Source organism: Humulus lupulus, chromosome 6 (genome assembly GCF_963169125.1).
Source record: "Humulus lupulus chromosome 6, drHumLupu1.1, whole genome shotgun sequence".
Classification (NCBI taxonomy): domain Eukaryota; kingdom Viridiplantae; phylum Streptophyta; class Magnoliopsida; order Rosales; family Cannabaceae; genus Humulus; species Humulus lupulus.
In genome coordinates this window covers 39,999,439-40,025,832 of record NC_084798.1, presented here as the reverse complement: position 1 = coordinate 40,025,832, position 26,394 = coordinate 39,999,439, and the positions used below count along the sequence as shown (strand labels likewise).

Here is a 26,394-nt window from a genome sequence, read left to right as displayed (position 1 = left end):
TTCAGTTAAGAAGCTTCTAATATTTCCTAGGATCGCTATGCCTCGATCCTCACTTGATTCTGACTCCTAGAACTCAAGATTTCTTTGAAAAGGCTCAAACGGTAAAACGAACTATCGAAAGGGAGAACGAGAGGTTTTCTAACGTACGTTCTATCTAATAAGCTACTTTAAGCTTAAGTAACCTCAAATAAAACCTAGTGCTCGAGGTCCCGAAAACACCCCCGGGGACATTATAGTCAAAACCTCTGAAATTTCCTCCAGATCTCAAATATTCACAATTTATCATCAAATAAACATTTCTATTACCCCATAATTGATCCTGTTATGATAAAACCGCTAATCCATTATATATGACCGTCTCATGCCGAATAGCTCGAATATATCTCCATAATAATGGAATCTCATTCTCAGATCACATTATGCACCCAAATTCACAAATATACCCTTAAAGGGCCAAATTATCAAAATATCATAATATTCAAATGTGACCCACATGCACGCATATAACATCATATCATAATATAGTTCACATATACATGCATATTATCAATTAATGGAATAATTAAACAAGTATGGCCCTCCCGACCTACTAATCCCGCCATTAAACCACATCGGAGAATTCAGGGCATTACAATTTCCATATAGAACATTCTTTGATCTTTCATGGTTATGTGTCCAGCACAAACCAAATCTTGAAACAAAAATTTGAAAGTTGTAGATGATGAACCAATTTCCCTCATTGTTGATTTTGAAAAATACAAAAACTGAAAGTAATTAGAATAGAGATTTTGATTGTTGGGAATATATGGCTTTATACTTTGCAAATCAAGAATTAATAATGGGAATAGTTTAATATTTGAAACCCTAAATGCTAAGCAAGAACCTTATTCAAAATATGAATATTAATCTTGATAATCAAAGAAACATGTTCATGATATGAATGTCAATCTTGAATATATGAAACTAAATGATTGTATGATGATAAGATTAACTTAGAAACATTTAATCATCAACACTAACAATGAAAACACACTAGAGTAACAAAATACAATATTAGGGTTAGAGAGATACACCCTTTGTATTGAAAAAACTTGAATCTTCAAACGTGGGGAACTTCTAAGGCTTATACACAATAATAATATTGTTGTCCAAAATCGCTATTCCAAGCCTTCCCTTATTGCTTGAAGCTTCAACTAAGTAGACTGAGATTTGGGATTTAACACGCCTAACAACTCATGCAAGACAAGCAAAGCTTAATGAGTTTCTTGGAGAAAAGTTTGGTCTTAGAAAGCTAGAGAGAGAAAGAGGTTAGAGAGAGAATTGGAAAGTGTGATCAAGGCTTTACAACTCTAATAACACATATATATAGTGTAGGCATCATCATTAGTCTAACCAATATGATTAGAGCATTTAAAATACATCATTTTACATAAACTGTATGATCCTAAAAGACCATCCAGTCGATGTATCGCCTGCATGCAACAGGCGATACGTCACCTGCTAGGGCTTTTGAGGCCCTTCACATTTTGGCGATGCTACGCCACTTAGGGGACGATGCATCACCACCCCCTCTGACTTTGGAATTGTGTCATAGAAAAATGACTTGGCAAGCTAAGGTGTGAGCTTTCACAAGGATTGGAAGATTGTTGATTTTACTAAAAGACTCAATGACACTTGATAGGCTACAAGAGGTAATCTCTATTCCTTATATATGTTATTTAATATATCTAATATGTATGATCCTGACCGATATTAATGATTTTTTTAATATCCCTTCCCATTCATTCAGCTGCGCATTTTGATATTTTTCTTATGTAATAACAACAACTGGTACAAGAGTAGTGTACATATATATATATATATTTATATATATGTATATTAAATGTTGTGTGAGTTTCTTGCTTTTATATGTGTGTGTGTGTGTGTATGTGTGTGTGTGTTAATTTGTATATTGAATGGATGTATATGTTTTTTGAATGTATGGTTGAATGATTGATCGTTAATTATATGGTACTATTGGATTAGGAATTTTATTTTATTTTTCTTAGATCTTGTGTAAGCCATATGGTGCATAGAATTTTTGTAATTCTATTTTTGAAATATGGTTGTAAAAATTCTGATTGCACAAGAAGAGAAAATGGCTCGAGCCACCTGTGCAAGCCATCCCGTGCCCCTGCGCCTATGGTACCAGCACACCAAGCCTGCACATGTGCTCCTCGTCCCTGCTCCCTATGCGTCGCGACCACTGCTGAGCCTTTGTTGCCTGCCAGTGTCGAACCCATCCGAGCCCCTTTGGGGCTTCCACCATGCCACTGGCCCTAACCCTAGGGCACCATGAATGGTGCCCAACAAATCCCTAATTTTGTGCCAATGTCTTTTATTTAATTAATTTTAAATTATTTTAATCTAAGAAGGTAATTATCTTATTTTATTTTATTAGAAAAAATAAAATATATTTTAGTTGGTCAAGATCTTATCGTAAGTTTAAGTAATTATTTTAATTTGATTCTTTTAAGGGTAAATATCATTTTGGACCTTATGTTGTGCAAAAGTTATCGATTGGACTCTCTATTTTCTTAAATGACAATTTGAACCTTGCCTTTTGCAAAATGGAACAAAATAGTACCATCAACCCAAATTTGGTGAAACTAATTTTCAAAATGACCAAAATGCCCCCATATTTTTTAATTATTGAATAAATTAAATAATTAAAATTAAATTTTAAATAAAAAAATTAAAATGATTTTAAAATAAAAAATCAATAAAACTATTTTTAAATTATAAAAATTAAATCTTAAATCTTAAATTATAAAACAAAATAACAAAAATAAATACAATTTTTTAAAAAAAAAAATCGTTTCCCTCCATATTCATCCCAATTTTTTTCCATAAACTTGTTCATCTATAGTAATAAAACATAAAAATCCAATATTAGAAATAACAAATCCAAAATTCATGAACAGAGAAACCAAAAACTCAAAACATCAACAAAAATCAAAATTAAAATCAAATCAACATATCTATGAACTAAAAACCGACATCAACATGACTTGGAAACGCAACCCAGAAAACCAAACCCAAATTTCAAAATCAAAATCACACTACAAAATCAAAACCTAGATCTATCATCATATTTCAAAATCAAACGTAAATTTCATATCACGCTTAAAAATTACTATCAAAACTCAACTCTTTGTTTGTTCTTCGTCCTCAAGCATCAAAATATATGTATTAAAAATAAAAATCAATGGAAGAAAAAAAAATACTCAAGCCTTTGCTAAACTAAGATCATGTTAAGAGGCCCAGATCTGCCATTGCCCATCATCGACCTTGCACCACCAGTCTTCCTACTCATCTTTTGTTCCAACCCCATCCAAGCTCTGTCTGGGACATCTCCTAAGCCCCATCGAAGCTCCGACCTCGGATCTAAGAACTTTGACCAATATCTTCCTCCGCCAATCCTCTCTTTTCGTCGTCCCTTCTTGCTGTCATTCTCTCTTGTCGTCGTCCTCTTTAGATCTATGACTCAATTTCCCTCTGCTGCAACGCCAATGTCTCAGCCGCATTCTCTTGACTGGCCCTTAGATTGGCCAACTCCTCTTACAACACACTCAATGTTGTCCTCACGGTTTCAGAATCCATTTCCTCCTCTTCAAAATCCAACTGTGGTTCATCTTCAGCCACATTTGGTGGAGGAGGCTGAGTGGATGCAGCGCCAGAAGTCTGCCCCGTCTTCTTGGATGTTTTAGTCATTTGATTTTCTTGAAGTCTTGAGTTCGTCTCTCAATGAAAGTATCAAAATGGTGACCCTCAAATTAGTCAACGACACGGAGTCAGATAAACGATATGAAATGAGATGAAATCAAGAAGAAAAATCAAATGGAAGAATAAATAACATAAACGATTTATAGTGGTTCGACCCCAATTGGATGGTAATGACCCACGTCCACTTAGTGTTTTTATTGACGTAGAATTCCAATACTGTGATCAATGAACTAGGGTTCATGAGTTTTACCAGCCTTGGAAAGATTACAACTTCAGTGAATAATCACACTCTACTTTTCTCTCAGAATACAAAGACCAACAGTTCAAAAAAAATCCCCATCCTCTCCTTGAGCCATTTGATTCTTATTTATAGGCTCAAGAAGATTACATGGGCCAATGCACTATAATATGCCTTTGAATCATACCCTGATCCCTCATTAAATTTAGCTACTAGATCTTCATTCACATAGGGGTCACATTCATACTGGTTTTCCCTCAGATCACCAATAGGACCTCCACGGGATCTCCCTCAGGTCCAACAGTACCCACGGGATCTCCCACAAGATCTCTTTTTGGAACAAAGATGCTCACCTCACTATGAACTTTATTAATACTGGGACCTGGGGTGGAATATGAATCTGAAATGACAATCTTCTTAATAGGAGTGACACACAAGGCAATCCTTTCTTTCATTGTTACTCCTAAAAATGCACGAACACCAAGATCACTTTCAACATGAATGAGTGTAAACGATTGGTCGCCGCATGTGTAAGGAACCTCCAATTTCAACCCATACATCTGTTTATCAACACGAAGCTCCTTGTGCAATATGTCAAGAAGTTGCAAGTACGTTACGTCATTCTCCATCGATATCACTGTGCATTGAGCATCCTTAAAAATTCAATTCCTCTCTTCTATTTCCCAAACACCATTGTAAGATACAAAAACATAAACAATGGAACCTATGATGAAAAAAAACCAAGAAATTGTTAAAAAAAATTACAATTTTTTTTCAAGTTTTAAAAAGAAATCTATCGAGCTGTAATCAAACCTACATCAAGTTATATCGAGCTCCTATCGAGCTTCTATCGATCTTACATCGAGCAACAAGTTTTTAAACTGAACATAACCCTAACCAATCATTTCATTGAGCCCCTATCGAGCACCATATATCCAGCCACAATCGAGCAGCATCAAGATCTTAACAAAACCTACATCATCTGCCTATTATGGAGCCCCTATCAAGCTCCTATCGAACACATATCGAGAAACTACTAAACATATCGAGCTATCATCGAACCACTATTGAGCGGCATTGAGCTCACAACTTAACCGTCTTCTACATAGTATCAAGCACCTATCAAGTTGTTATCAAGCTCCCATCGATCAAAATTGTTGCAGAAAACCTAGAAATGCGTATATCGTGAAATCTCTCTAACAAACCCAAAAAACACATCAATATACACTCAGAGTTGTTCGAAATAGCCAATAAAAAAGTAAACAAACAATAACACAAAAAAATGAGCAAAATTCTTACCCATATTTTTTCTCCTCTAAAATCCCTCAAAATGGATGTTGCATTTGATATTGCGTTCTTTATAGAGACAATAGAGATGACTAACAATGATTTCAGCAAAAAATTTGGCACTCACCGTGGGTTTTGGTGAGAGTTTCGTGAGAGAGAGAGAGAGAGAGGGGAGAGAAAGAAAGGGCTTTGGTATTCTTGATATAATGAAAAAAGCATTTTGATAAAATGGAGAATGTTTAACATCAAAATGAAATAGTGAATTGTAATAGGAGACACTATTAAGCATAAATAGTAAAGTTTCCCATATATTTTTCATACAACTATCCATGTATTAATGCAGGAAGTATACATAACATAAAGCAATTTATAATTTTTTTTTTTAAAAAAAAGTAAGATTTCTAATTATTTTATCTTTTTTTCCTCTAATTTCTTCAATTTACGAGTGGTAGATATAAAATTTTAAATAATTGAGCTATGTTCACAAAAAAAGAAAAAAAAAATCAATGATATTCTCCCATTTAATTGTACGACATTCCAGTGAGAAGTAAATAGAAGGGGAAAAAACCATTGAAGGAGTATGAAGGAAAACACAAAAGCAAAGACATCGTATTCATAATAGAAAGTATACAAGGGAGGTATCCTTTTTGTTTATATTAATCTATAATAGACTAGTATTTGGTTTTGGCCTTAATTTTTCCAAATAGCCACTTTATTATACAAAATATAAGGAAGGCCAAATTATACAATGATGTGAAATTGGAAAATGAAAACAAGTAAACCTAATCTTTTATGGAAAAAGTTTCCAAGTTTGGGAGTTCAACGTTGGAGGATTTCTTCGCTACACCTAACTTCATCCCAACAGACACCAATGTCTCCAGTGACCTAGCACTATTTGCTAAGAGATCCTCATCGATAATAATCGACTCCTGCATTAAAGGCCACATAATTATAAGCAAAATTATTTGAAAATCTTCAAACCAAGTAAGTCCAAAAATTAGAATATTATAACTTTTCATTTATTTATATTTTGCCATTTATAGTTTAAAATCAATACAACTAAGACTTGAGTATCATCATAACTACCACATTACAAAAGTAATGTATATTCCATCATCCAAACGTGTCTGTTTCATTCTCGTCTTCTGTGTTGTAATTGTGTTAAGAACGTGATGGTTTATTATTGTCTTTCTTTTTTGGCTTTTGTTTTAACGAAGAAAGGAAATAAAGAGTAGCAACGTAGTTTGTGGGTTTTGTGGTTAATTTACCGTTTTAGCACATAGATTAAAAGTTTAAAATTAGAAGAGCATGTTGCTAATATTTATTCAATATGTAGTACAAGATAAACAGCAGAATAAACATTTAACAGCTTCTACCTTTGTAGTGTACTAACCTTTTCGAAGACGCAAATTACGGTACTTCCACCAAATGAGAAATATCCAAACTACAATAACATGTAATGTTTATTAGCAAAATAAAAAAAATAAAAATAAAAAAGTGCATCATACAACAAAAGAAAACAAAATATCATATTAATTTTATATGCTTATATATATACAAAGGAAACGAATACAGAATATCCACTTTTTTGACAAGTGCAATCAGTTTATATTTTCTACACCTTGATAATTTTTTTCTATTTTTTTATATGATAGTGTACATTGTAATTATTTAAGACACCCTGCAAATTTTCAAGAAATTCCGAATAATTTACAATGTTAAAAACAAGTTTCAACAGTTAACTTTTACACTCGTATACAAAAAAATAAACACGCATGCAACAAGCTATTTGAATTCTGTTTTCAGTACTATAATTTATTTAGAATTTCTTAAAAATTTATAGGATGTTCTATATAGCTACAATATACATCATCATATCAAACATTTTTAGATTATATCTATTTAAATGTCGTAAATAGAAAAAAAATGCACCGATGTTATCAAAAAAATAGATGACTCGTAGTCGCTCCCTCTTTTTATATATATATTTATAGAGAATTATGGATTTTAACCTCATCTCCCTTCTTCATATGGTCACCCGTTTTCTTTAAAAATGTGATGCTGCCAACCATAGTAGCTCCAATTGCTATAAATGCCACCTGCACCAAAAATTGGAACAAATAGTCAGTTTTTGAACAGTAAAATAAATAAGTAAGACTTTGATGGGATCTACAGAGGACTAAAGAAAAGTTATAATACAATTTATACTATCTGCAACACCAAATAACGAAAAGAAGAGAGGTAATCATAGATTTCACACCCACAACATGGATGGGAAAGGAAGTCAATTTGTTTTTCATCAAAAGGTATGACAAGACACAATAGACAGAAAGATAACATGTTGACCAAAACAAAGATGAAGTGTTGATCCTTGAGACTTGTGCAAGGGGTGTACGCATCCCAGCACAAAATGATGCAACTACCGTCAGCCCCCGAAAATAGTTTCTAAGATGCATAATATTTAGTATGAATTTTTAACGATTTCTAAAAGAGGATGTTAATACTTTATTGTCGTGAGATGGATTAGTGAATAAGGATATTGAAGAGTTAAATGATTGCAGTGACAAACCTTCCCAAAATGGGCTGTTGAAATAATTGACACAACTCGCTTGTTTTCAGTGAATACATTACAGTAATTGCTATTGACTGCAATGGGGTTAACCTACAAAAAATAAGAAGGAAACAAATATGTAAAATATAAAACAACGGAGACAAAGATAAAAAGAAACAAATTAAAAAAAGATTTCTATGTTGCTTCAACTTACTGTGTATAAAGATCCAGGTATGTCGATAAATTTCTCAACAATTCCAGATACAGGGGAATGAAAACGATGATAATCCTGAAACAATAACATTTCCAAATCTAAGATAAGTGATAGCTGTATATATTAGTTGTTTATATTAGCTGTAAATTAGCTATAAATTAGGACTAATTAATTTCTTATTTTCTCATGGTTTCCTAGAATAGCTTCCCTAGTTTGTATATAAATATATGTTTATTTCTTATTGAAATATAAGTGAATACAATTCTCTTCACCTCTTGTTACCTCTTGTTACATGGTATCAGAGCCAAGTTTATAAAATTCGAATTTTGCTACAAAATTAGGGTTTTTTTCTTTTGGGGTTTTCCATAAACACAAATTAGGTTTTAGATTATTTTTGGGTTTATTTCGGAAAGCCTAGTTCTGTTGGTTTATTATTCTCACAACCCACACCAAAGGAATCCCCAACCGTCGATCTCCATTCCCCAGAAGTCCAGCCACCAGAACCCCTGCACGTGGGCCCCACGTGCTACAGCACAACCTCCCACGCGTCGGCGCGTGAGAGCACGTGGCATTGTCTCTGGCGGCCCTTTTTGTTCCGTTTGGTCTCCACTGCGTTTCTGGTTGATTAGTACTTCGTTTTTGCTCCCCTAGTTTCCGTAGTTGTGACTGTTAAGGTTTGTTCTAGGATCTTTGTTGTGATTCTTCATTGGTTTTTCGTGTTTGTTGCTATGTTTCTTTAAGGAGTTGTGGCTAAGAATAAATCAGAGACGAAATCCTTTAATTCATCTGAAGTGGTTCCTGTGATGTCTAAAATCACGGACCATAAACTGACTGGTTCGAATTACTTGGAGTGGTGTAAGACTGTTCGACTTTATCTACGAAGTATTGAGAAAGATGACCACTTGACTGATGATCCTCCTAAAGAAAAAGATGATTCAAGACAGACGTGCTTAGGGAGGATGCTCGCTTATTTTTTCAAATCCAGAATTCTATTGACAGTGAGGTAATTGGTTTGAACAATTATTGTGAATTTTTTAAATAACTAATAGATTATTTGGAATTTTAGTATTTTGGAAAAAGCAATCTCTCCCGTATGTATGAAGTTTGCAAAGCATTCTACTGTGTGGAGAAACAAAATCAATCCCTTATGAACTATTTTATGTCATTTAAGAAGACGTATGAAGAGCTTAATATGTTGCTGCCATTAGCCCTGATGTGAAGGTTCAACAACGCCAGTGAGAGCAAATGGCTATTATGAGCTTTCTATCAGGGCTCTCACCTGAATTTGATTCTGCGAAAGCACAAGTTCTTTCTGGTTTTGATGTTTCCTCTTTACAAGATGTCTTTAGTCGTTTTCTTCGCATAGAAATTACTTCATCTGTTCATCTTAATAGTGCTTTGGTAAGTCGTAATAATTATGCACCTAGGAAATCTTCTATTCCAACTAGTCAAAAAGGAGGCAATTCGCAAGGAGTTGAAACTCGAGCACCAGATTCTAGAGGCATTATTTGCAACTATTGTAAAAATCCAAGTCACACCAAGTTTGAGTGTAGAAAGCTACAATTTCAAAATCAGCAACAACACTATGCTAATGTTGCAAATACTGATGCCACTTATAAATCAGTCCTTATTTCTGCTGATGAATTTGCCAAGTTCTCATGACATCAAGAATCACTCAAGTCGTCATCTCCTTCTATCACTGTTATTGCCGATTCCGGTAAATCTAATGCGTGTCTTCTCTCTTCATCCTCTAAATTGGTCATTGATTCTGGTGCCACAGATCACATGACAGGTAATTCCAATCTCTTTTCCACTTTTCATTCTCATACTTCCACTTCTACTGTTACCTTAGCTGATGGGTCACCATCTTGTGTTCGTGGGTCTGACACTATTACTCCTACACCCCAGCTTACTTTGTCATCTGTCTTACATTTACCTAGTTTATTATTCAATTTGCTCTCTGTTAGTCAACTCACTCGTCATCTTAATTGTTGCATCTCATTCTTTCCCGATCATTGTTTATTTCAGGATCTTATGACGAAGAAGATTATTGGTAAATGACATGAATCTGGAGGCCTCTATGTTCTTGATATACCGCCACCAACTTCTATTGCTTGTTCAAGTATCACTTCTATTTTTTAGGCTCATTGTCGATTGGGTCATCCATCTATTCCTTTGCTCAAGAAACTTTATCTGCAATTTAATAAAGTGTCTTCATTAGATTGTGAGTCGTGTCAATTTGTCAAACACCATCGTCTTAGTTCGAGTTCTCGAGTCAATAAACGTGCTAGTGTTTCTTTTGAATTAGTTCATTATGATGTTTGGGCTCCTTCTCCTATTTTGTCTAAATCGGGATTCAAGTATTTTGTTACTTTTGTTGATGATTATTCTCGTGTAACTTAGTTATATTTAATAAAAAATCATTCTGAGTTGTTGTCTATATTTTGTGCATTGTGTGTTGAGATTAAGAATCAATTTAATGTTTTTATTTGTATTTTGCAAAGTGATAATGCCAAAGAATATACATCTGTTTTATTTCATTCTTATATGTCTATAATGACATGCTTCATGAAACTTCTTGCGTTGATACTGCATCCCAAAATGGTGTGGCAAAACGTAAAAACATACATCTTCTTGAAACTGCACAAGCCCTCTTATTTCAAATGCATGTTCCTAAACATGTTTGGGCTGATGTCGTTTCTACAGCATGTTTTCTTATTAACCGCATGCCATCTTCTGTTCTTAATGGTGAGATCCCGTACAAATTTTTTTTCCTGGCAAGTCATTATTTCCTATTGATCCTAAGATATTTGGTAGTACTTGTTTTGCTCGAGATGTTCGTCCAAATGTCACCAAATTAGATCCTAAGTCATTGAAGTGTATATTCCTTGGTTATTCTCGTATTCAAAAAGGGTATAAGTGTTATTGATCAAATCAATATCTTGTCTCCATTGATGTTACCTTCATGGAAAACACACCCTATTTTTCGTCTTCCTCTATTCCTACTCGTCAGGGGAGGATAATGATTTGTTGGTATATTCTATGACATCTTCTGCCCCTGACACACTTCCTGAGGAATCTCCTATTTCAGAACCTATCTCAGACACTACTCACGATGAGTCTCCTATTACTCACCTTGTCTTAGCCACAGCTCCCGACATGCCTCCACCTCCTATTAAAGTGTACATCAGGCGTTTGCCTCCTGTTTCATGCCTTGCACCTGCTTCTTCGTCATCAGATCCAGTCCCAAGCGATGATCTTCCCATTGCACTATGTAAAGGTAAATGTTAGTGCACTTACCCTATTTCTTCTTTTGTTTCTTATAATCATTTGTCATCTTCTTCTTGTTCTTTTATTGCTTCCCTTGATTCTATTTCGATTTCTAATACTGTTTATGAAGACATATCTCATCCTGGTTGGCATGATGCAATGATATAAGAGATGAATACTTTAGATGACAATAGTACTTGGGACTTGGTCGATTTACCTTCAGGAAAACAGGCCATAGGGTACAAATGGGTATTCAATGTTAAGGTCAATCCAGATGGATCAATTGCTCGATTTAAGGCCCTCTTGTTGCTAAGGGTTATGCTCAAACCTATGAAGTGGACTATTGTGATACTTTTTCTCCTGTTGCTAAGTTGACATCTGTTCGATTGTTTATTTCAATGGCAGCTACTCATCATTGGCCTCTACATCAGCTAAATATCAAGAATATTTTTCTTCATGGAGATCTTCAGTATGAGGTGTATGTGGAGCAACCTCCTGGTTTTGTTGCTCAGGGGGAGTATATCGTCTTCGAAAATCAAAGTCCTCGTGCTTGGTTTGGTAAATTTAGTCAGGTTGTTGAGAAATTTGGTATACTAAAATACAAGTCCGATCATTCTGTGTTTTATAAACGATCAACTGTCGGTATCATTCTGTTGGTTGTATATGTGGATGATATTGTTATTACAAGAAATGATACTAGAGGAATCTCATCTCTTAAATCATTCATTCATACAGTTTCACAGGAAGGATTTGGGGGTGCTAGTATTTCTTGGGAGTTGAGGTAACTCGGAGTAAACAAGGTATATTTTTATCTCAAAGAAAGTATGTCCTTGATTTGTTCAAGGAGACAGGAAAATTGTGAGCAAAGCCTTGTAGTACTCCAATGAGTTCTAATGTGCACCTTACAAGAGATGGGGAACCATTTGAAGATCCTGAAAAATATCGCAAGTTGGTTGGAAAGTTGAATTATCTTACCGTGACTCGCCCAGACATTGCATTCTCAGTTAGTGTTGTCAGTCAATTCATGTCATCTCCAACAATTCATCATTGGGCAGCGTTAGAGCAAATTTTGTGCTACTTGAAAGGAGTACCAGGACGAGGTATCGTGTACGCAGATCATGAGCACACTCATATTGAGTGTTTCTCAAATGCAGATTGGGCAGGTTCCAATGTGGATAGAAGATCACTCAGGTTATTGTATTTTTGTTGGAGGGAATTTGGTCTCTTGGAAGAGTAAGAAGCAAAATGTTGTGTCACGATCAAGTGTTGAGTCAGAATATAGGACTATGACACAATTTGTGTGAAGTAATGTAGATCTATCAGCTATTGACTAAAGTAAGACTTAAGACTTCATTACCAGCAAAATTGTGGTGTGATAACCAAGCTGCTCTTCATATTGCATCTAATCATGTGTTCCATGAGCGGACTAAGCACATCGAAAATAATTGTCATTTTGTTCGTGAAAAAATTCAGCAAAACTTGATCTCCACAAGATATGTGAAGACCGGGGAACAACTAAGAGACATCTTTACAAAAGCATTAAATGGGGTGCGGGTTGATTATTTTTGTAACAAGCTGGACATAATTAACATATATGCTCCAACTTGAGGGGGAGTGTTAGCTGTATATATTAGTTTATATTAGCTATAAATTAAGACTAATTTGTTTCCTATTCTCTCATAGATTCCTAGAATAGCTTCCCTAGTTTTTATAAAAATATACGTTTATTTCTCATTGAAATATAAGTGAAAACAATTCTCTTCACATAAGAAATCAAGATTTGTATTGGCAAAAGTTCATGAGGAACAAGAATATCAAGATAAATACCTGTGGTGCCAAACGAAATATTATCAATGATCCATGATCAAATGCACTGGAACATACTTCATTCCCGAGAAGACCTTTTATTGAAAATTTTCGTCCCTAGAGAGATGGCCCAAGGAACAAATATATTGAAGAATCAGAATCTGAGAAATGATAAGGAAAATAATTGGACATCATACTGTTAGTAGAAATTTTTAGACCATTTTCTATTGTAGCCTAAAGTGTGACAATATGATTATATAAGCATAACATGTTAGATTAGGACAAGAAATATGATCCACTGCATATTTCTGAAGGATATACAGCTGAAAGTGCATGAATGTTAATGGCTTGAAATTTGAAGAATAAATACTTGGAACTAAAGGGCATGTATTTAAGTAACTGAAATTTAAATGACTAAGATGTCAACTGAAATGTAGAGGATAAAAATGTAAAAAATAGATTTGAAGGTGCTGAAATTAAAAGTACCAAGAAAAACAAGAAGAAAAAAATGTTGGAGAATTTCATTCAGATGGATCCATCATATATTTATCCATAGAAGTTAACAAAATTTTCTAAAAAAAAGAAGTTTACAAAATTTTCAGTATAATTGGGCTCTGTAGTCTGTAGCTCAATACTTGCCGAGCTACCCTTTAAAGAGAATGAAAACTTTTAAATCAGAGATTTACTGAGAGATAAATCAAGGATGAATATACAAAATACAATAACAGCGCCAAGAAACACGTCGTTGCCCTATCGGGATTTAGAAATGATTTTAAAAACAGCAGTGGCATCTGTAAACAAGAAAGTCCAATTTGAAATTAATGGGAGGTGTTGCCTCTCATATTAATACGATCAATGTGATAAGGGAAGACAACGGCCGATGAAACTATTTCAAGTGCAAGTATAGATACCTTAATCCAAAACCTTTGACTATCATCTACTGATTTAAACGCCATCAAACGGCTATCTGCTGCACAAACAGCTACATCATCACGTTCCAAGCAGGCAGTTGGTCTAACACCTGGCTTCAGCTCCCGCACAAAGAATTCATTGAATGTCTGCACAAGAAAAGATCCGGGAACTTGTTTCAAGAATATGTAACAATTCAAATACAATCCCGTGATATTTGCTCTAAATAAAAAATATCACAATGTTGCCTAGAAACACGTCACCACCTATTCAGAAGTGAAAAAATAGGAATTTATATTGGGGCTGTTTGGTAACACTTAAAAAAATAATTTTTTATTTAATTAATTAGAAATTTGAAAATTAAACATAAAATATGTTTGATAACTCTATTTTTATTTATTATTTTTTTAAATTTTAACAAAAATTTATTAAATTTTAAAAATAAAAAAATTTCACTTTCAAAATTTTTTTAAACAGTTTTTATTTTTTCCTTTCATTTTTTCTTCTTTTCTTCAAATCAACACCTTATATTGTTAAACAAAAAATAAAAATAGAAGTTATCAAACACGTTTATTATTTTTTGTTTTTAAAAACAAAAAACAAAAATAGTTACCAAACATATTTTTATTTTTTAAAAATAAAAAAACAAAAATAAAATTATATTTTCATTTTTGTGTTTAAAAAATTCAAAAACAAAAATTTTACCAAACACAACCATTATATACGTAGATTTGGCCTAGAAAGGCATCATCAAGGATTGTGCTGATACTACATATTTATGATATGGTAGCACCATTGTCCATTCAATTATTAGTCAAGCCATTACAACATGCAGCACTTGAGGGCCAACCCCTAACCGTGACAAGTTGACATGGACTGAAAAGGTTCATTTTGCGTTCCTTAAAAGGTTTTGTTTCTCTCCAAACATATAGCCAATAGCAAAGCAAGCAACGAATGCAACACTATTTTGCAGTAACTTACCTTAATTTTTTTAAATAAAATATAAAATTGTATTACTGACTGAAACAAAAATTACAAGAAAGAAGAGGACAAGGTATTCTCAATGACATTGAAGCAAACAAAAAACGAACTAACACAAAAACAAAAACAAAAAACTACGCTGCTAATCAAATGTTTTTCCAGAGCACAAAAAATGAATAAATAAATACAAAATCTACACAAGACTTGGAATCTCTCCAATCACCCCTTAATTCTTTCACAAACAACTCCAAAACTTACTGGCAAACTAAAGCTTCCTATTAATCCATAGTTACAGCTCAAACTTTATGGTCATAATCCAATGATCGATTGAAATAATAAAGACATCTATGGCAAACCATAACTGTAATTGGAATGATTGAATGGGAACAAAATAGAAAATGGAAACCATTGGTTGTATTTTGTTGTTTACTTGAAACAACAAGAATTTTGACGAGATTTGTACAAGAATCTTAGATACCAATTACGACACCAAAATTTGACAAGAGATTTGGATACAGTGAATATATTCATAATCATGTTACTGAGCAAAGAATTTTGCAGCCCAAGCATTTTTTTTAGGAAACTTAGCAACTATTCATGAAATGTAACCATGTATGTGGTCTCCTTTCATGAGTAAAATTTTTTTTTTTAAATGTCAAAAGTTGTTTCCGCAAAAATTTGGCTCATCAAGCTTAAAAAGGCAAGAAAACTATTAAAGAAACTTTGACAGAGATAAGATTAACTTACCTTAAAATGTTCCACAGGATACTTGGCTTCAGCCAAATTGATTTGACCCTACAGTACAAAAAGATTAAACACATCATATTCAAAATGGGTAACGCCATAGCAGATGAAAAACAGAAAATTAATGCCATATCTAATTTATGAGGTTTCCCTTTTACATCTTTTAGATTTAAATATTTCAGAGGAGAAAAAATGATGAGTGTTTTATTCACCCCTAGAAAAAAGAAAAAGACTGGGTTGTAATTATACAAAAACGAGAAGAAATAAAAAAGGTAACTAAAATTCTAAAAAACAAAATAAATAAATAAAATATAAATGACAATGACAATGACGATGAAACAAACAAACAGCTTATTAAGATTCTGTATCGTAGCTTCAAATAACACAATCGACTATAGTATTGATTAGGGGAAAAAACAAGCTTTTTGTCTAAAATGATAGTGATATCATGGTTGAAGGGTTGCCTGCCCCACAAAATAAGAGGAATTTACCATCATAACATTATAAGAACTTTAAATTCATCATATGGTTCGTTCAGTGCAAGATTTGGTTGATATGATCGCTTAAGCAACCATGAAGGTCTTTTAAAAACAAAAGCAAAATGAAAGTTATTTTGCAATTAATTATTTTTTTATATACAAAAATATTATTTTACAAATTAATTTATTTCATTAAAGTTATACAAAGCTCTCGTAATAAAATAAAATTTTAGTGATGGTCGAAAATGGGGAAGACTAGACATGACCACATACATAGTGCTACCTTAGTACATGTCCTTGATGATACACAACACAATTATGGATTTACTTCCAGATGTTCCTGTTTGGACCATCTCTAAATTGTTTTCATTCAACATACTTCATCTATCTGTGAGTCAATGCATCACAGACACTACAATTTCCAAAACTAGGCAAATTCAATGAAAATTAATTGACCATGACCATGTGGACAGTTGAAAATATGTCTATTCAGGATCATACTATTACTATTCTATTAACTAGGAAATATTATAGACATGCCTTAAAAAAGTCAACAAACATTGGTATGTCTTTAGCAGACTCCTTTGAATTCATTTTCTTCCCTTGCTTTTCAGAGATGCTCAGCAAAAATTCTTTTGCTCCTGCATTTCGATAGTGTGCCAAAGCAAACAGCAGAGAACTCAAACAATATAAAAAAGAAAAAGAATAAACCTTGCTATGCAAGCAACACATCAACAATAATAAAATTACCAATATTGAGAGTAAAAACTCCAATCAAACAATAAGTTGGTGCATTTTAAAGGAGGAAATAAATACATCATGCTCTTTTCATATTTCATATCAAATCTCATTAAAATTTTCAATAGTTGCATCTATGTGGTGGTTATATTTAAAAAAACATACCAAATTTTATCATCATTAATTTCAGATGCTGAGCTGACAAGTATAGTAATATGATGTAGAAGGTTTCCCAAACTGATCATAACCATTGACTAAATATCTAGCGATTGAAATCTATGTAAGCACTTGTATGTAAATATTGATGTAACTATTGGGTAATGGAATTTACAGCATATGAAACCTTAATAATTATTTTTATTATGAAATGAAACAATTATATGTTAAAGAAATCTACAAAATAGGGGCAAGACACACCCAAAGAATCACAATCCCTCCTTAAGATGTCAAAAATTCTTTTACATTGACTAGCAACAGAGCCACCCAATATTTATTCCTAGCTATATAACTAACTAAAAAATAATTAGGAACAAGCAGTCCCTAATAAACTATGCAAAAGAAAAAAAAAATTCCCAATCCCTTAATAAATACTGAAACTAAAAACTCAACATGTCTTCTTGATATAAAACAGTCGAATACAGTAGAGAAAAGAAGAAGATAAGAACAAATAGAAAGACAGGATTTTAGAGATGTCTTGTGGGAAAATTTTTAGCTGGAATCTCTTATAAAGAAGATACAACTACTTCTCTAATACTTTTCAGGAAAAGTTACGCTTTATTATCAGCAAAAACTAACAAGTACCTAGGTCCATGAGCCCAAGCCCAATCTTTGACTGGTATATAGCTCTCATTGACAAAACAATTTTGCCGTCAATCAATTCTTCCACAAGCGTCTTTGTCCTCCGATCGAATACCTAAGACAATGAAATGTTAAGAAAGCTTGAATTACATTATTGCCTGCAATTGGAAAAGAAAACACTAATGACATCCAAATACCTAGAAGTTTCAGAGGAAGTAATAATAAAAAGTAAGAGTGCTATGAATTGGAATACTGTTTGTGTCTTAACACCGAGAAAAAAATAAATAAATGGAGACAAGAGAATACAGATGGAAAGAAAACTGTTTTACTTAGTTATATAGGAATGTATTTACATGATAATAAATAATATATAAATCCCTACAATCATAGGACAGCTAATATACACCTAATCTTACAGGTATACACCTGATTCTAACAAAAAGTGATGGTCAAAACCACCATGATAGGAGCAAGCAACAGTAGCAATGCTCCAAATAACAGTTCACAAATTCAATTTTTTTTTTTTTTTTTTTTTTTGTCCTCCTGTTGAACCTGACAAGAAACTGTTAGGCCCTTAGTATGCTTTACATATGCTAGGAGAGGTAAAGGACCAATTGGTCAGGGGTAGTATGGTCAACGTGATATTTGTAAGGGGTGGGTAGTTTGGTAATTGCTGAGTTAGTTATGGGAGAGAATATAGAGGAGTTTAGGTATGGGAGGGAGGTATACAGGAGCTGAGTGATTGTTCACTGCAGAGCCCAGGTCTCTTGAATACCTGTGGGACTTGTTGCATTTTCATTTCAGTAATAGCTCTCTTCATCCCTGTTCTGGTGAGGGTGTTGCTGGTTCAGTCTATTTGCTGCAATATATTGATCTCAGTACAGGCGGGGCACATCAGAAACTCCAGTATATCACTAGAAAAATGCCTTTGCATTGCAAGAATATAGCGATCCAAGGGCCATTGCTCAGCTGCGTCGAGTATTAAGAAAGCTGTATTAATTGGCTGAATGGGGCATGCAGCGAAAGCATAGTGAGGGTTAAGCACAGCAGCCTTGCTCTATGGGCAGCCACAGCAGCGAGGCTCCAGGTGTTGCCACTTAATTGAGTGAGATCTGCAGGATGGCTCCATGAGGAATGAAACCCCAGACTAATTTGACGCAAGTTGAGCTATGCCAACATATCTATGTAATTGTTTTTTCTTTTACAACTTATATATGGATAATGTAGGAATTCAGGTTTGGGAGAGTTTCCTATTTTAAATATTTTCTAATTGTAAACATTGGTAATTTGTAATTGTTTAGCTAATACTATACCATTACGACAAACTCACTCCAAACAATCGATATTTTCCTTTAGATAAACAACAACAAAGACAAAAAACGTTAAGGACAATATTAAAAATAAAAAAGCAGACTTAAGAGTACATACCACAATATGGGAAGCACTTGATCCAGAATTTATACCAACTTCATAAGAAGAGTAATGGACCCACTCACTTAGTTTGAACATCCACCTACAAATATAAAATTTGATGGGAGCATTCAATCATGTGACTTAATTGCAGTCATCAATACTAAAATTAACGATATTTTATCTAGTTCTTTCTTTCTAACATGTTTCTCACCCATATGAAGCCTGTGCATCAGTTAAAAATCCTCCTTCCATAACCTGGTTTCCAGTTCCTTCATCAAAACACAGCGTTAGATGAATCATGTTGTTCAGCTTGTCAGAAACTTCAAGAACTTCACCACAAACAGGACAACAAGTAATTATTGGTTCTCTGCAATAAGAAAACATGTAAACCAAGTATCAGGTTCTATATTAAAAGTAATAATAAAAAAAAGCGATATCAGGTAGTAACCCAAGAACTAGGACAGGAAGGTCTGCACGTCAATTGCAAAAATAGATGTATATAAACATACCTAATTCAAAAAAAAGAAAGAAAATTCCATAGCTTCTAGACATTTTTTGTTTAGTATAACAAGGCCTACCCTACAACACTATCTAAACTCATTTGGTTTTTAAAATAATTTGCATTAATTACTTTTCTTGTTGAGTAGCAAGAAGGGCAGCTAACTCATCCATGCTAACCACACCATCCCCGTTCTTGTCAGCCGCTTTAAAGATTTCCTCTTTCTAGTAAGGATGGAAAGAAAATTAGCAAATACAACTTCATCAAAGAAATTTGACAACAAAAAAAAATGATGAAATAAGAAGAAAAAGAATCCAAAGGAAGTTGAATTGCAGAATTACCAAGTAGCCAACCTTATAGATCTAAATATAGGTAAAAAATCCAAAGGAAGTTGAATTGCAGAATCAACAAGTAGCCACACCTTATAGATCTAAATATAGGTAAGTACTGTAGCTAATTGAATCACTTTAAAATGAGAAATTGGACGTTAATTGAAAAAAAAATGACGATGTATATTACTAAAACTCATGTTGGAGCTTTGCTACCAACAGATTGGACGTCTAGGATTGGTTCGGCATGTCAGTCTCATCTAACCATATCATTTTTCACTCATGTTGTTACCATATAGAAAAATAATATATATATATAACATTGAAGGCTAAGACTTTAAAATCTGAATTCAGCATACTTAAGAACGTGACATTTTCTAAATAAAATTTAATTTAGAAATCTAGCTTTCTTGTTTTTATTTCTTTTTCTTTTCAAGTTATGAACGAGAGTGGGGTTAGCCGGGAGGAAACCAAAATCTGCATTAGAATTATAAATCCCAGTAGTTCAAAAATAACTTGTTGATTAATCTGACATAGAAAGAAGGACGAGATAGTTTAGTCTATTAAGCCCATCATTTCTTCTTGTAATTTCTACAACAGTAAGCTCAATATATATACAAGACAATTTGAAACAAGAATTTAAATTCAAACCTTTTTAGCTGCCAGTTGATTTCCAAAAGCATTAATTAATTCAGAAAACTCAGAAAATGAAAGCGTCCCATCTTGATCATAGTCCTGTAAGAAATATGAAGGCTCAGATTTTTTTTCCAATTGATTTCTATGTGAGGAGTTTCAACCACTCACCACTTTTGACCAGCTTACTCAAGAACATGTAAAGTCAACAACAACAAAAATTGAGAGTTCTCAGTACACAAGTATAATACAGTTCTAACAGAATAATTCAGAACATACCACTATAGATAAGATGCGTCTTGCAAAACTCTTTTCTGTTTCAACTGGATCCTGTTAATTTTTATCAAATACATGTGACAACAATAAACATAGAATAAAGTCCCCATTGTATCAAAATAGATAAATAAACATAGAATAAAAGAAAACCATTAACAAAACTTGTAACTTGTCTTGCACCTCAACTGAGCATGAAATATAAATGTTTCCAACCACCAAGTCCGATGATGATGGATCTAACAGGTCAAACACCTCAGAGTCAGAATCCGCACCCTGCAAAATTATCATAATTTTATTTTCAAAGCAATAGGCAATTAGTAAAGAAAAAATAAAACGAGCCTGCAGCTGCAGTAGTAAAATTAGTCATGGAAAATAACAAAAGTTAATTAATTGATGTGACTAACTCCAAAGGAAACAATTTGAACTTGACTATTAAAGGCACAAAGAATTACAATTGATGTAGAATTTTGAAGAATGTTGTGACTGCCTCAAATATCATATTTCTTTAGGGTTAACCATACCTACTTTCATATATTTACTTCTTTTAGCTCATAGCCATTAAGAATCATCTTGAAATCCTGATTTGGTAATATGGCAATAGCTGCAACCTAGAATAATTAGCCAGTCATTTGGGCTAGTCCCAAAGTCACTGGTAAAAATCTTCAGTAAAATTTATAATTTTGTGCTGCAATTTTAAACCAATATTACAATGAACATATATATTTCTTAAAAGTTTCTTATAAGAATTTCATCAGCATCAGTGATCTTAATAGTGCCAATTCAACTGCAACAACGAAAAATTTACAGATAAATTTTGTTGAATAAAGTCAAACTTTTAAGTAATGAGATAATTGTAAATGCAAGATATAATCAATGAAAATGTCACTCACCCGCGTTAAATATTCAAGAAGATTAATCTCGCAATATCCTACCAGAGTGTTGCTAGACACTTTGTTCGTCTGCAATACACAAATAATGCGACAAAGGAAAACTTAGGAAGATCACTAGTTACAACAAGCTAGTAAAGTAAAACAATTTTACATTTCAAATTCAAGTAAAAGTTAAACAGTTCTACTTATCCATTTTCAATATAACTATGAAATAGATCAATAATTACAGAAGCACAGAGCCCCATCCTCTTTACCACAAATCATCATCAAGTTCCTTTTCTTGCTATGTGTAACTATGAAATTAGATTAAAGTATACCAAGATATGAGGCATCTTCACCAAAAAATAATAGCGAAAGCTCTATTTTTCGTTAAGAAAGAAAGTACAAGTACCTAGTATCAAGCGGTCAACAGACATTAAAGCATGCAACATTGCATCAAGGAAAAATAATCCCTGAAAAAGTCTGAAAACATAAATCCCCCAAGACCTTTTTCATTCAGCAATCAGAAAGTAGCTCATGATTTGAATTACCCAAAATCTATTTCCCTCCAGGAAAATTGCTCAGCAAACTGCCAAACCTGCTATGTTCAAAAGCTGCCTAACCTCCTTATTGTCACTCATACAATGATACAAATAATCTGCTCAAAATAGCTCAAGGCACCTACATGGAAATGGAATTCCATTCCAGTCTAATCTCTCGCAACAGAGTATACCACAACCTGATAGAAGAAGGGTGACAAGAAATAAATGACTCAACAACACTTTCATTGTTCGATAACAAAGCTATTTTGAGCAAGTAGATCTTCTCTGAGTCTAATCATGAAGTAATGAGCTTATTAAGAACTATTGACCAAATAAACACCTGAACTCTTGGAGAAATATGGGGCTTCCAGAATCAGGTCATAAAATTAAAAAGCATGATAAGAACACTGTATAGATGCACACCTCAAACACAGATATCCTTGCAATATGAGGCCCACCTTTTTCCAAAAGAAGCTTTTTTTCCTGTATATTAAAGACATGATTGTTTAATGAGGAACAAAAGGAAAGAGAACATTCATCAACTTGGACAATTTTTTGAACATCCTATCTTATATTTATTTGTTCAGTAAGAAACATAAATTTTATTAAACTAAAAAAAATGCAAAATATAGTCAAGAGGAGCAATATGTCAGATTACCAGTTGCATAGAAAATTAAAATAACATATAAAAAAATGAAGATAGAAAAAGACAAGAAACATCAAATTGCAAAGGGTTCTTCCTTTAAAAAAAATTAATAAAAATAAAAAAACCATCAGCCCATAGAATAGCTCAAAACTAAACTCGAAGTGGAAATCCCAATCTGCAGTGACAAATGTAGAATCTTTTTCTGAATATTAAAGCTTATTTGTCTTTAACAAAGAGCAGAACTGGTTAATTGGATGAGAGAGAGGGAAGTAAAAAGTGAGACTATAAAACAAAGGATATAAAGAAGCATGATTCTATAAAATTCATATGTATTTAATGATAATTTGCAGCACTCGCGTATTCTATCACAATAGTATAGATCTTAAAGTGAATTTACTGATCAACTAAATTTCTGGTATTTAAAGACATCTTTTTGTTCATTTCATGAATGAAACTAACATCTTTGACTAAATGGAAAACTCCAACAATATCTAACTCATAATCGGAACTCTCAAAATCATTTCATAGTTTTTTTTAAAAAAAAAAAGAGACAGAGGCATTTGTCTTAGACTGACCCCCTCTAAAATATATTGAGAGCCCTCCTCTCAAAATCATTTCATAGTTTATCCAATTAAATCATTTTCCAAAATATGTCCCAAATGGAAGATACATCACATCAGTGAAAAAGTATGGATAAAAAAATAAAAAAGACAATTTGCAAGGCTGATTGTAAGGAGAGGACATGTTGAGCAATACTCACAGAATTCCAGACTGGTTTGTCTGTCCTGCATCAACAAAAAAAGAAAAGGGGAAAAATTAAACTCTATAACAAGCTTAAAAATTCTTAGACATTGAAAAACTTTATACTTTTATTGTTGCCATGGGTTTACACAAGAATAGACCAATAATTATTAATATAACCAAAACCAGCAGAACGACAACTAACCCATAAAAAAACCATTACCAAAACCAGATGTTTATGACACAAAACTCGTCCATTACCTAATCCTATTCTTTAGCTTTAAATGATCAATTTTTTGTAAATTTTCTTGCGACTTACGTCATTCTAATACAATTAACATAAGTTACATTTTCTCAAAACTACCGTTTCCAATTTGTGATATGAATAACCTCATTTAATTTTTAATTTTCATCATTCTGTACATCAACAATGATAGGGGGCTAAGAAGTTCTATGAAAAACTTTAGTACAAAAAGGCAACCTCGTACTGATCAAAATAAGACAGAAAATACTAATAATAACAAGTGAGCAAGACTTACTGATCAGATATTTCTGTACGGAATGTCTGTTCTCCGAAAGACACACAGGCAAGCCACTTGTCCTTGAACTTCATTTCCGCCTAAAACAATCAAGCAAAGAAAAACTCTTCCATCAGTTTCACTATTTTCTCCCAAAAAGGAAAAAAACGATTAAAGTCAAAATAGAAAAACCAGCAATAACAGCACCAAAATCGACAAGAAAAACAATCAACAGCATACACTACGGAGAATGAGAAGAGCGATTCCGGCGAAATGATCAGCGCTGAGAAGTTTACGAAGAGCAGAAGAACTAGAGCTACCGTTGCCAGCGCGTTGACCATGGCGAGTATGAAGATGACGACGAACTCCATGGAGATCCAATCGCTCCTTGAACCGCGAAAAGGACGACGAATCCTTCTCCTTCTCTTCCGTCGGAGGAGGAGACGACTCTCGAGAGCTGTCGTTCCCCATTCTTCTCTCCCTAAACTCTAACTAACACAACAGTCAAAGAAGCACTGAAAGTGCGCTAAAAAGGTTAGCAAGGAGAAAGTGGGCTGAAAAGATTAGTGAAAACTGAAAAGTTTGGATTCTTGTTATTTGGGATTTTATTAGGAGGCACCACTACCATAATTGAATGCGTTGACTACCAGCCTAGCTATGGATAGAGAGGAATTACATCTTGTCCACACTATGACAGCCATAGGAATTGGTATTTTTTATATTATAAAGTTTTATTTCTTTTGTGTTACTCGAATATGTATTATTTTATTTCGTAAAGCAAGCCAATAAATGCATTGAGGCCAATCTCAAAGTCAATTAATCTATATTCTATAGTTGATGGTCTGATTGTTAGACAATAAATTTGTGGACCCGCAATACTAAGTGATTGGTAGATAGTATTAAAAAACTAAACATGTGACCCTCGTGTATTAAAAAACTAAACATGTGACCCTCGTGTATTTGCATATAATTTATATAAATATATATATATATATACAGTGAATAGAAAGAAAAAAAAAACAGCATTCTAATCTAATTAAATAATTAATTTCTGGATAAATAAAATGAAACTTTGAAATCTAATTAATACCATTAAAAAATATAATAATAGTTTGCTATATTAAACAATGATGTAATTAATTTTATAAAAAAATGTAAAATATACATAAAAAATGTGTCATAACAAATAACTTGATTTTATATTGAACTCTTTTTAGTATTAAATTGAACCCTGTTTTTTATTTTAATTCTAAACAAGAATTGACAAATCTTGTGAATTTTTTTAATTTACAAACTAAAACAACTTATTTAATTAAAACAAATATAACTTAATTAAAAAAATTATGTAAATAAATTATTATTAATTTAATGTTTTAATATTAAAATTTATTGATTATTATATAACATTTGTTAAAATTTAATTTAATTTAACAAAAATAATTTTCTTCATATTTTGATTTTATTATATTTTTAAATTTTATAAGAATTATATATTCTGATTTTAAATTTAAAAATAGTTGAATCAATCATATTTTCAGAAACATATTTTAAATATAAAATTCAGATTTTCTTTTCAAAATCATATTCTTTTTTAAAATACAATTTTTTAATTGCAACTAATCAAATCTAATTATTTTACATTATTTGTAAGTTTCAGTCTAATCTAAATAGAGATATGAGTTGGAGAGAATAAATGAGTATTCTATTATAATGGTATCAAAATTGGTCGATTTTAGGGGTCTTCACAACTCACATCCACAATTTTGTGCTACACGATACACTACTTATAAAGGCAGGGACAACGTGATTTGTACATGTGTGTAATCATCATGATATTTTTTTTTTATATAAATGTGCATGGACTGGTTCGGAATGAGCATGAGCATGTGCAGAACCACTGGCACTGGCAGCATAATACGTATCTACAATATCTTGTAATATAATAATAATAATAATAAAATATTTATTTATTATTTATATAAATAAAATTTTAAAAGAAAAATACTATCTTATTGTGTAGGAGAAATTTTACCTTGATGTGGCATAATTCTGTAATCAATAATGAAAAGATTGGATTGATAAATAAGTTTGTTCGAAAATACTTATATAGAAATGTTATTTATTTTGATGTAAATCATATATTAAATA

At 32.8% G+C, this 26,394-nt stretch overlaps 1 protein-coding gene across 1 annotated transcript; it reads right to left on the bottom strand.

Moving 5' to 3' along the window:
• Positions 1 to 5,871: 5,871 nt before the first annotated feature.
• Positions 5,872 to 24,824, bottom strand: LOC133782088 (phosphatidylserine decarboxylase proenzyme 3-like). Its single transcript, XM_062221277.1, has 21 exons — positions 24,487 to 24,824; positions 24,268 to 24,347; positions 23,748 to 23,772; positions 22,765 to 22,824; positions 21,821 to 21,889; positions 21,111 to 21,203; positions 20,934 to 20,984; positions 20,673 to 20,756; positions 19,825 to 19,916; positions 19,405 to 19,560; positions 19,209 to 19,293; positions 17,784 to 17,895; positions 16,785 to 16,885; positions 15,769 to 15,816; positions 14,043 to 14,189; positions 13,153 to 13,248; positions 8,056 to 8,130; positions 7,860 to 7,952; positions 7,303 to 7,389; positions 6,684 to 6,734; positions 5,872 to 6,219 (listed from the first exon to the last, which is right to left on the bottom strand). Exons 1-21 carry the CDS (start codon positions 24,715 to 24,717, stop codon positions 6,073 to 6,075), a joined length of 1,983 nt encoding a protein of 660 aa, XP_062077261.1. The 5' UTR covers positions 24,718 to 24,824; the 3' UTR covers positions 5,872 to 6,072.
• Positions 24,825 to 26,394: the final 1,570 nt, after the last annotated feature.

Coding starts and splice junctions, on each gene's coding strand:
- LOC133782088 (XM_062221277.1), bottom strand. CDS start 24,717: ATGGGGAACGACAGCTCTCGAGAGTCGTCTCCTCCTCCGACGGAAGAG. Junction 21,890..22,764: donor CAAGGATATCTGTGTTTGAG/GTGTGCATCTAT, acceptor TGTGTATTGCAG/ACGAACAAAGTGTCTAGCAA. Junction 21,204..21,820: donor TTCTTGAATATTTAACGCGG/GTGAGTGACATT, acceptor ATAATTTTGCAG/GGTGCGGATTCTGACTCTGA.